We start from the raw sequence: 9,314 nt of genomic DNA, 5'->3' as shown, positions 1-9,314 counted from the left end.
CAGCAGACACTCACTCTTCTTGGCTCCGGCCCCAGCACAACGTTATTGCTTTGGTTCTGCCTCAGATACCACAGGGTGTGCCTCAGAGCACGGACTCTCAGGATCACAGAAGGTCAGGACAGGAAGTTCGATTTTTCACAAGTAAACAAACGCCTTGTTTCTCTCTCTCTCCCTCTTTAGGTTAAGTGCAGAACATCAAATTTCTTTCTAAGTGCTCCATTTATATTAGGTTCCAAATATACATTTTACTTTAATCCTGATCATCCACATTAAAATTATAAAAGTAAAAATTACACAATAGACTTTTTCGGCTGGAAAAGAAGAGTCTAGCAGCATGCACAAAGACCATGCATTGTCACACTGTCAAGCGAACGAATGACAATGTGAGAAATAATTGCTCCTGGCGCCCACCGAGCAAGAGGGAAACAGGAGGGGACAGTGAGCGAGCGGCTGGCGGCTGGCCTCAGATGACGTGGCAGCAGCTGGCCGGGCTGGAGGCACACAGCAGGCCCTCCTTGGGGCTCCGCTGGATGTTCACAGAGATGGTCTTTTCACACAGAGGTAGCTGGAGCACGTTGTTTTTCAGGTTCTTGCTCTTTATCCGCTCCAATTCAGCCGCAGGGGCTGCCATGTGCTCAGAGAAGAACCGGATGCTGCCCACAGCCGGGGCCTGCCCCGCGTTCCCTGTGGAGCTGATGCACATTTTCCATGTGGACTTCTCCTGGACTTTCACACTGGAAAACGACAAGCCGCTTTGGGGGTCGATAATGTACTTGGTGCCGCCATGGAGCTGGGAGCCCAGGCAGAGGCTCATGAGTTTGAGGCTCTGGACGAGCTCGCCGGCACTGCGGGATGCCAGCTGCACGGAGCTGACGGGGCCAGCACAGCGGCGCGTGGTACCCGACGTGTTGTTGGGGTTGCCACCGGAGCCGCTCGAGGGGCTGCCCCCGCCGGCATTGTTCTCACTGGGGCTGGCCTTGTCCGCCCCTCCACTGCCATTGCTCGGCTTGCTCTGGCCTCCACCATCTCCCTCACTGCCGGGAGGGCCCTCGCTGCTGTCCCGGCGATGCCAGGAGTAGGAGAAGCTGCTATCTTTATCGAGCCGCCGGCGGCTTTCCGAATCATCATCACTGGTCTCTGAGCTGCTGCAGCTGGAGCCTCGGCCCTGACTTTTCCTCCGGTGGTAACGTTTGTGAACTGTGCCCGGGGACGCGATGTTCATTTTTAACCTGCTCAGCTTGGGAGGCAGATTCTCATCCATGTCGAACTCATCATCCGACTCCCCTTCCTCAAAGATCTGGTTGAGGACAGGAGCACTCTTCCGAGATGTCAGGCGGTTGGTCACCGACGGCTTCCGGCGCAAAACCACTTGCGTTGAGAGGGACATGGGTTTCTTGTCCTCCTCATCTTCTTCTTCGTCCTCTTCCACCCTGAACAGACACTTACGCCCACTGGCTGTGGGTTTCAGGCTTGCGGGTGGCACTGCGGACAGGGCTGGTCCAGCCAACTCGGGGAGGTCCTCTTTCTTAGTCGAGTCACACAAGCCTTTGCTCCTGTGACCGTTGAGGACACTGTCGGTAGCCCGGGCGGGAGATTGAGGGACAGTCGCATGGGACAAAGGGGTGGCTGTGAGGTCATCCTCCAGGTCCTGGGGGACATCAATTTTGGTTGGCCATGACTGCCTAGGGAACAAGATTGGAAAGACAAAAGCCATGTAATAATATTCAGATGTCAGTGAAGGCCATTAGGTAAAAACTTACTGAGTAAAATCCACACACACACTCATATAAAGCAGCAGCCACAGCCTTGCAAACCCACTCAACATCCTGTAAACATCAGCAAGGATGTCAGAAGGGCAAATGAGTTACGAAATACAGGGCAGCCTACGGTCTGCTATCCAAACAGAAAAAGGGGCGAATAACTCTGTCTCTTAAGAAAGCTTTAATTTACTGCAAAGCAAAACCTGAGCAACACACACCTACTTCCTTTGGCCCTTAGGTCATAGCCTCTAAGGGTTTATGATAAAACTTACCCCAAATCTTACAAACTACAAGAGAGTGTAAAAGCTCAGGATTTTTTGTAAAAGCTCTCTAAAACATGCCCTTATTTAAGCTAAATACAGGGAACGCTGTGGGTCCACAACATAAGCACTGGACAGCTAACCACATGGACGGTGGTTCGAGCCCGCCAGCTGCTCTGTAGGAGGATGAGGCTTTCTGCTCCTGAACAATGTACAGTTTCAGAAACCCAATACAAAGGTCGGAACTGACTTGATGGTACTTAGCAGCAAACTAAATGTGCACAAACATGTGTTTAATGCCCACACAGGAGATGAGAGCAAACATCACTGTTACTTAAACAGACAGCGTTCCTGAATCTGGAGTTCACTCTCTCAACATTGAGGCTCTCCAGCCTCTGCTTTGAATGACACCAGGGAGTCTCCACTGGGACTCTGCCCCTGAGGACTAGCACACACGTTTGATGCCAGACATGTTTACAACAGCCACTTTCACACTGTGGACATGTTCATTTTCACAGCAATTTTGTCGGACTCACAGCCTTGTCCTCTCCCTCGAGGATGGTACACCTGCTAGTCTTGGCTTGGGAGATGAACAAATACTGTGTGGTCAAGGGGTATCTCTGGACAAGTTACCTAGCCTCCACAAATGAAAGTGCATGGCCCCTGAAGAGCTGCACACACAGACCTGCTCCCAGAGGGAGAACTGTGCATGCATGCCACCAAAAACCCACCTGACAGAGGAACCCTCGGCAGAGAAGCGAGAGAGAATGAAACGTAAACACACTCAGAGCCACTTCAAGAAGGCAGCTGTGGGGGCTGCCATATGAGCAGGCACCCAGGGTTCCTCCTGAGTAGACTCAATCATTAGAATTCATATTTTCCGAGCCCAACACCATGCTAAATGGAGTAAGTCATCCTCAAAGCCACACCATTGAGAGAGAAAAATAATGTCACATGTCAACAAAAGGGAAGGAGAACTGGAACCAAGAATTGTAACTGAGTCCACACTGTGAAGGGGCACAGCTCACTAAAAACCTGCCACTGTGCAGAGGCGCACAGGGCTGACTCCGTCTCTCCACGAGGGAGGCACTATTCTTATGCCGCTGACAGAGTATAGCAGCCTGCCACACAGGCTTAGGGATGGGGCGTAGGACAACACTCGGCGAGCCAATGAAGCACCTAAGCATGGCCTGTGGCCTGTGGCATCAGTGCAGCCGATGCGGCCAGGCCCCAGGTACCAGCCCCCCAAGGACTTCACGAGGCCCCTCGATCAGCAGCATGACCCCACCAAGTTTCCATGACGGACCCAGTGAACTTTCAAAGGCCTGTGCCCAGTAACAGTCATCATCCGCAAGAACAAACACGTATCAGAGAGCGCCGTATGGAAAGTATCTTACAATGCTTACATACGCGTTTGCTTAAAATGTTTGGCACAGTGAAACTATTCAAAAAAATAAAATCCCAAGTTGAAGCTAAGAAGCAGTACGCCCTGAAGTGGTCACAAGCGACAACTGCAGACAGCATGTGAGGACGCTGCGCTCACAGTGAGAACACTGTGTCTTTATTTTCATTCCAGAACCATCAGGTGTCACCTACCAGATGCCCCAACCTGATCTGACCCTAGAAGGTTCCAGCTGTGTGCCCTCAGCACTCCTTGTAGACTGGAAGACTTTGTAGTGTGCAGAAACCCCAAAGACAGCCGCAAGAGTTCTAGATGAGGAATAAATCTAAATGGTCATGCCTTTCTCAGACGTCATAATCTGTAATGGGAAAGTGTGAGGCAGCTCACACTCACATTTTCATGACCAACGTAATACCTATATTCTGATCAGATCTGAAATTGAAGAAACCTTAAGCCACTGGATTCACCAACTCCAGACACCACACCCCGAGCTCTGCAGATCTGCCTATACACAAACCTCACCCTCCACTGAGTGTGTCCTGAAGTCCACATTCCTGAAGTCGTCGTCTCCCGTTCCCACCAGGTTGGGGCTCTGTCCACCCACTTGACACCATCAGCCAGGAGTAGACCTCAGCTTCCTGTCACCACCTGCCATCAATTTCCCTAGTCAGGTAATGAGTCCAGGGCTGCTCTGCTGTCCATGCTGCGGACCTGCCTGGCTTGCACTCACTCACCAATCTCCTGACTCAGTCCAAGTCACCTGGGCCCTAAGGCATATCTAATCATGGAACCAAAGTTATTTAGTCCAGGATTTTGTCAATAAAAAGAGTGACCATAAAGAAAAGGCAAGGAAGCAGACATATGGTGCCTGCCTGGGCTGTTCCACCGAGGAGAAGCCCGCACAGCAGCTGCTCCAGAATGAAGCCTGAAGACGGCCAAGGGAGAACTGCCTGAAAGACTCTGTCCTTCCTTACAGTGACTCGGTGTTCTCATTTCTATAATAAAGTAAAACAGACTTAGCTACCCATGTGATCAACTTCACATTGAATTCTGATCTGTCTCATTGACAAAATCAGATCAAAACCAAAGAACTGGTGGTGGCTCCACACCCAATACAGTGATGGTGTAAGTGGAGAGGAGGGGTGAGGTCGGGACTGGGGTGATCTTCACCTCTCAACATCAGTCTCCTGCTTTGTCTCACTCCCAAGAGTCCCCACACTTGGGCTGTAAGTTAAGCAGACACTCTACACTTACTTTATATTGTACAAAAATCCTGAGGCTACAGATGAAGTTACTAGATTCATTTTCTAGTTAAGCAAAATGCCTGAAACATTATTTGACAACCTGGGACTGTTTTCTTCTGTCGTCTTGTTGCTCCACCAAAGGCAACAAACCACTCACAACAGACAAGTAATTAAAATCCAACTGGTTCTCTTCCTCTTTTAAAAAAACCTACTACGAATGCACACATAGTTCTATGTACTGGGATGCATGAGCACAGGGTTACTCAGAAGCACAACTGCACAGAAGACTCAATCCAAATGAAGAAAAGAGAAATCACTTTGAAATCAATGTCATAATGACTTAAACAGTAAGCCTTTCTCATGGAAAGCAACTAAAGTGGAAGAAAAAGATGGGTCCGGGGAGGAAGGAAGAAGGGTGGTGATACACTCATAGTCTGACAGCAAGCACGTGCAGCCCTGAGCTAGGCACTTCACACAGCCTTATGAGGGAAACTGAGTCCTGGAGAAGTTATGTGGCCTGCCCAGAGGCAAGTCGCACAGAAACACCACATACAGTTATCTAATTATTCCAAATAAGGGACAATTTCAGCCTCATCCCAGAGATGAGAAACTAAAATGGCAGATTAGTACATAATCAGACCTGGAGGAGGTTAATGAACACTGCTAGTCAACTCTGGTTTCAGGCTGCTTCTCCTGCTTTCCTGGTCAGGCCACCAGCCACAGCTCCTCTACACCAAGCCCAAGAGGAGCAACTGGCAGTGGGGACAGGAGACCCTGATCACTGAACTCTCTCACCCCACAGTTAGGAAGCATTCAAAAAAAAATCATGGAAGTTTTTTTTTCTCACCTAAACTGGGCCTTTATGTTGCTGGGGCTCGCAGACCTGGTTTGTATTTCCTTTTCTTGTTTTTCTCTCAGGATCCTTTCAGCGAGCAAGAAGTAAGTAGCTGTGATGTGGTTGTATCTGTTTGTTTCCAGGGCTCTGTGGAAAACAAAGTGACAGTGAACATAAGACACACTGGTAGGTATGCTTTTGACAAGCAGCAAAATCAGATTTGAAACAAAAAAAAGTACAAGCTAATGAAATGCTTTAAAATTATGCAAAGAAAAAAACTAGACAGAAAAGAAAATACCACTAGCTAATGGCTACTTAGGTCACTCATGAAACTCTAAAAACCTGTCTAAAAACATCTGTGTTAGAAAAATCCACAATGCTGATGGCAGCTGGGCTGAGTGTCGGTTTTAGGTGCCTAAGAGACGCTGAGGGAGCTTCCAAGGGTCTAGCGCTTGTCATAAAATGAGCGAGTGTGTGTGTTTCTTTTGATGGAAGCACTGAAACATAGCATCACATAGAGAAAATCAGGGGGGGATTTTTAGACTCTGCATTTACTGGTAGGCTAGGCAGTAAAGAGTTACCACTGTAATGCAGAAGATGTCACTATCAAAACTCTTGTTTAAATAAAACCAACGTATTCATTCACCCACTTCAAAATCCATGCCCACCATCCTGCAGCTGGCCTGCCCTAGGACACAACCCGTGCTCAGGAGAGCCACACAGCCCAGAACACTTTCTGTAATTAGTGAGAACACCCTCACAGGCTGTTCAGAAAACATTCACAGCAAAGCTCACACTGAACAAAATGTACACTGGGGCAGGACAGCCCAGGTCTGAGATTCTACCGAAAGAGCCGAGATAGAAATGTAGGGGCCAGACCTACCTACAGTGGTTTCTCAGCTGAGAACCAGCTACAGCAGTTGGCTTGTGTCTACAGAGTATGTGTTTAAGGTCTTCAGACACAGGAATTACCCTCAGAACAAATGTCCAGCAGCGGGCAAACCCTGAGACCAGCTGGAGACAGCAGGCCCAGCTCTCTATCTCCTGCTTCACCTGGGGCACACGCTCACTGATAGAGGGCACTCACCGGAACCACTAGAAGTGCGCCCTCCTTTTGGAATTCTAATGGAATTGGCATTAATTAAAGAGCTCTAGATGATTCCAAGGAGCCCTGGTAGTGCGGTGGATTAAGCACTGAATTGCTAACCAGAAGGTCGGTGGTTCAAGCTCACCAGTTGCTCTGGGAAAAGAAAGATGGGGTGTTCGCTCCTGTAAAGGTCACAGCCTTGCAAGCCCTACGGGGCAGTTCTACTGTCCTTCAGGGTCACTATGATTCGGAATGGCCTTGACAGCAGTGGATTTCCATTTCGCTGTATAACTCCACTTTTACATTAAAAATGATGAAGCATATAACCCAATGAAATCCAATACATTTGTAAAGGGCTCAGGTATACATGGTAACAGGGATGAACCTTGACAACATTACGATGAGAAGAGTCGGTCGGATACAGAGGGTGCAGTTATACGAAATTTAGACCAGGCAACTACAGAGACACAGAAAACTTAGTGGATCCCAGAGGCTGCAGGGAGCGAAGGAGGGACCTTACTGCTGACTGACTGGGGTGATGAAATACTCTGAGAAATGGTGGTGGTACACAGCATGGTAACTGTAGTTGATTTCAATCAGCTGTGTACTTGAGGGCAGGAAGCATGGCAACATTCTTGCTACATATATTTTACTACAAAATAATTAAGCAAACTTGGCTTTTTTATCCGTTCAAAACTGCAAAACCCTTTCCTGTTGTTAAGTGGCACTGAGTCGACTCTGACAGTGACCCTATATAGGGTTTTCGAGGAGCAGCTGGTGGGTCTGAACTCTTGTGACCTTGTGGTTCGCAGCCCAGTGTTGATCCTACAGCGCCACACAAGGAACTGAGAGTTCCTGGCAGGAGCAATGAGTCTCCTGCTCTTCCTGCTTGTTCAGGCCATTTCAGCTGCTGTCAAGTGTGAGGACTCATCACAATGTCGTTGGAAATGTGCAGAAACCCATAACTAACCCACAGTTAAGAAGTGGATTTATTTTTGTAAATCTTTCTTTACAGAATATGAAAAGCACCCCAATGACACAAGTCCTTTGTAGAGACACCTCCCCTCACAGGACGGCTATGACCGCCCCAGGAAGCAAGTGTGCCCTGCAGCCTCCATGTCCCAGGCACCAGGCCAGAGCAACCTTCCAAATGGAACTACTGTTGCCATCTAGAGCCCACCCGCTCTCCATCATGCCCAGCTGTTTCATGCAACATGGTAGAGAATGCAGATTTTTCTCAGGTGGAGCTGGTTCCTATTTTCTCATAGCAGGACCTCTTAGAGAAATTATCATTAAAACAAAGCAACTGCAAAGTTCCTACATTATTAAAACCTGGCCTTGGGGTGTAACTCTATAAGTGTATAACTTGCGGGTTCCAGGCTGTGACAGCATGGGCTCTAAGGGACCTGAGGCTGCTGTGGTACCAGACAGCCAAGGACAGTACAGAAGGGAATTGGTGCACTGTGGTCTAGATAAGCCTTACTCAAAACCTCATTGCCAACTCTGATTTACAGAACTCTCAGGCCCTGATGGCGCTCTGCTGTGGTGTTGTGGGATAAGCTCCGGAATACTAATCTAAAGGTCAGTAGTTTAAACCCTCCAGCCACTCCTTGGAAAACCTACGCAGGGTTGCTAGGAGTTGGAAGCGACTCCGTAACACTTACCAGCAAGCCTGATACGGCCCAATTCTCCCTGCTCACCGTGGGAAATGGCGGGCGACACGGGAACGAAGAGGACAGCACTGTGTCCAGGGTGTGTACAGGACAGTCCAACTACCCCCACTAGAATGAAGAAAGGCCTCAGTGCTGGCTGGCACCACCCAGCAATAGCTTACTTATGTACAAGAAAAGCTATGTGCCAGGGCCTGGCCAGGAACTTTAGAGGTAAATCAGAGCCAACTCCTGCCAACTGGGAATTCTATCCATTGTGCAGTGTCTACACGGACTGACGAAGAGAGGCCACTCCAAGAACCCTCAGCCTGTGAGCCTGCACGGGGGAGGGACATACTCAACAATGGCGTCACGATCTGCTATGTCCCCGAGCACCATGCGCTGAATGATGCTGTTGTGCTCCTCTTCCGAGAGGTTTTTGTAAGACACGAGGGGGATGTTGTACTTTGTGGCTGGTGAAGGATCCACTCCCTGAAGCCAAGGATGGTTCTCAATCTCTTCTAGAGAGGCCCTGCGCTTAGGATCTCTCTGAAGCATCCGAGTGATCAGGCTGGAAAAGAAAGGAAATCCATAGTTAAAACAGACAATCGGTAGGGTTGGTAATGGCGAACTGCTTCATTAGTTAAATTATTTCCTACACATGTATTATCAAATGTGCTGGACTGCAAGGTCAGTGTAGGCTGCTCGAACTCATCCACTGCTCCTATAAAACCCTGAGTCAGAATCGACTCGACGGCATTTAACAGCAACAACAATTAGGTAGGGGGTCAGACATAAATAATTAAAATTTAGTGCCATCAGATTCATAAAATAAAAAATCCACAACCTCTAGGTACACCGATAAAGCCAACCACACAAACATCTATAATTGGAAGCAGTTGACTATGATAACACGAATGGAGTAAAGCTCGTGGGAGAAAAGCCCATGGGACTGTCATTTCCTGATGGGGTACAACTCAAAATGAAGAGAAACAGCTGTAAACTTCCACTAAAAATCAGAACATGGAATGTACGAAGTATGAATCTAGGCAAACTGGAAGTTGTCAAAAATGAAAT

At 48.4% G+C, this 9,314-nt stretch overlaps 1 protein-coding gene across 1 annotated transcript in view; it reads right to left on the bottom strand.

Moving 5' to 3' along the window:
• Nucleotides 1–463: 463 nt before the first annotated feature.
• Nucleotides 464–9,314, bottom strand: part of SNRK (SNF related kinase) — a 93,917-nt gene continuing 85,066 nt past the window's right edge. The window contains exons 4-6 of the mRNA XM_006868774.1: nucleotides 8,596–8,808; nucleotides 5,514–5,648; nucleotides 464–1,682 (exon numbers count right to left, since the gene is read on the bottom strand). Of these exons, the coding sequence (XP_006868836.1) occupies nucleotides 464–1,682; nucleotides 5,514–5,648; nucleotides 8,596–8,808 (1,567 nt within the window). The remainder of the gene's footprint in view (nucleotides 1,683–5,513; nucleotides 5,649–8,595; nucleotides 8,809–9,314) is intronic.

The sequence above is a fragment of the Chrysochloris asiatica genome, unplaced genomic scaffold (genome assembly GCF_000296735.1).
Source record: "Chrysochloris asiatica unplaced genomic scaffold, ChrAsi1.0 scaffold00124, whole genome shotgun sequence".
NCBI classification, from domain to species: Eukaryota; Metazoa; Chordata; class Mammalia; order Afrosoricida; family Chrysochloridae; genus Chrysochloris; species Chrysochloris asiatica.
Note: the sequence above shows the minus strand (reverse complement) of the source record. Positions and strands in the feature narration are given on the sequence as shown.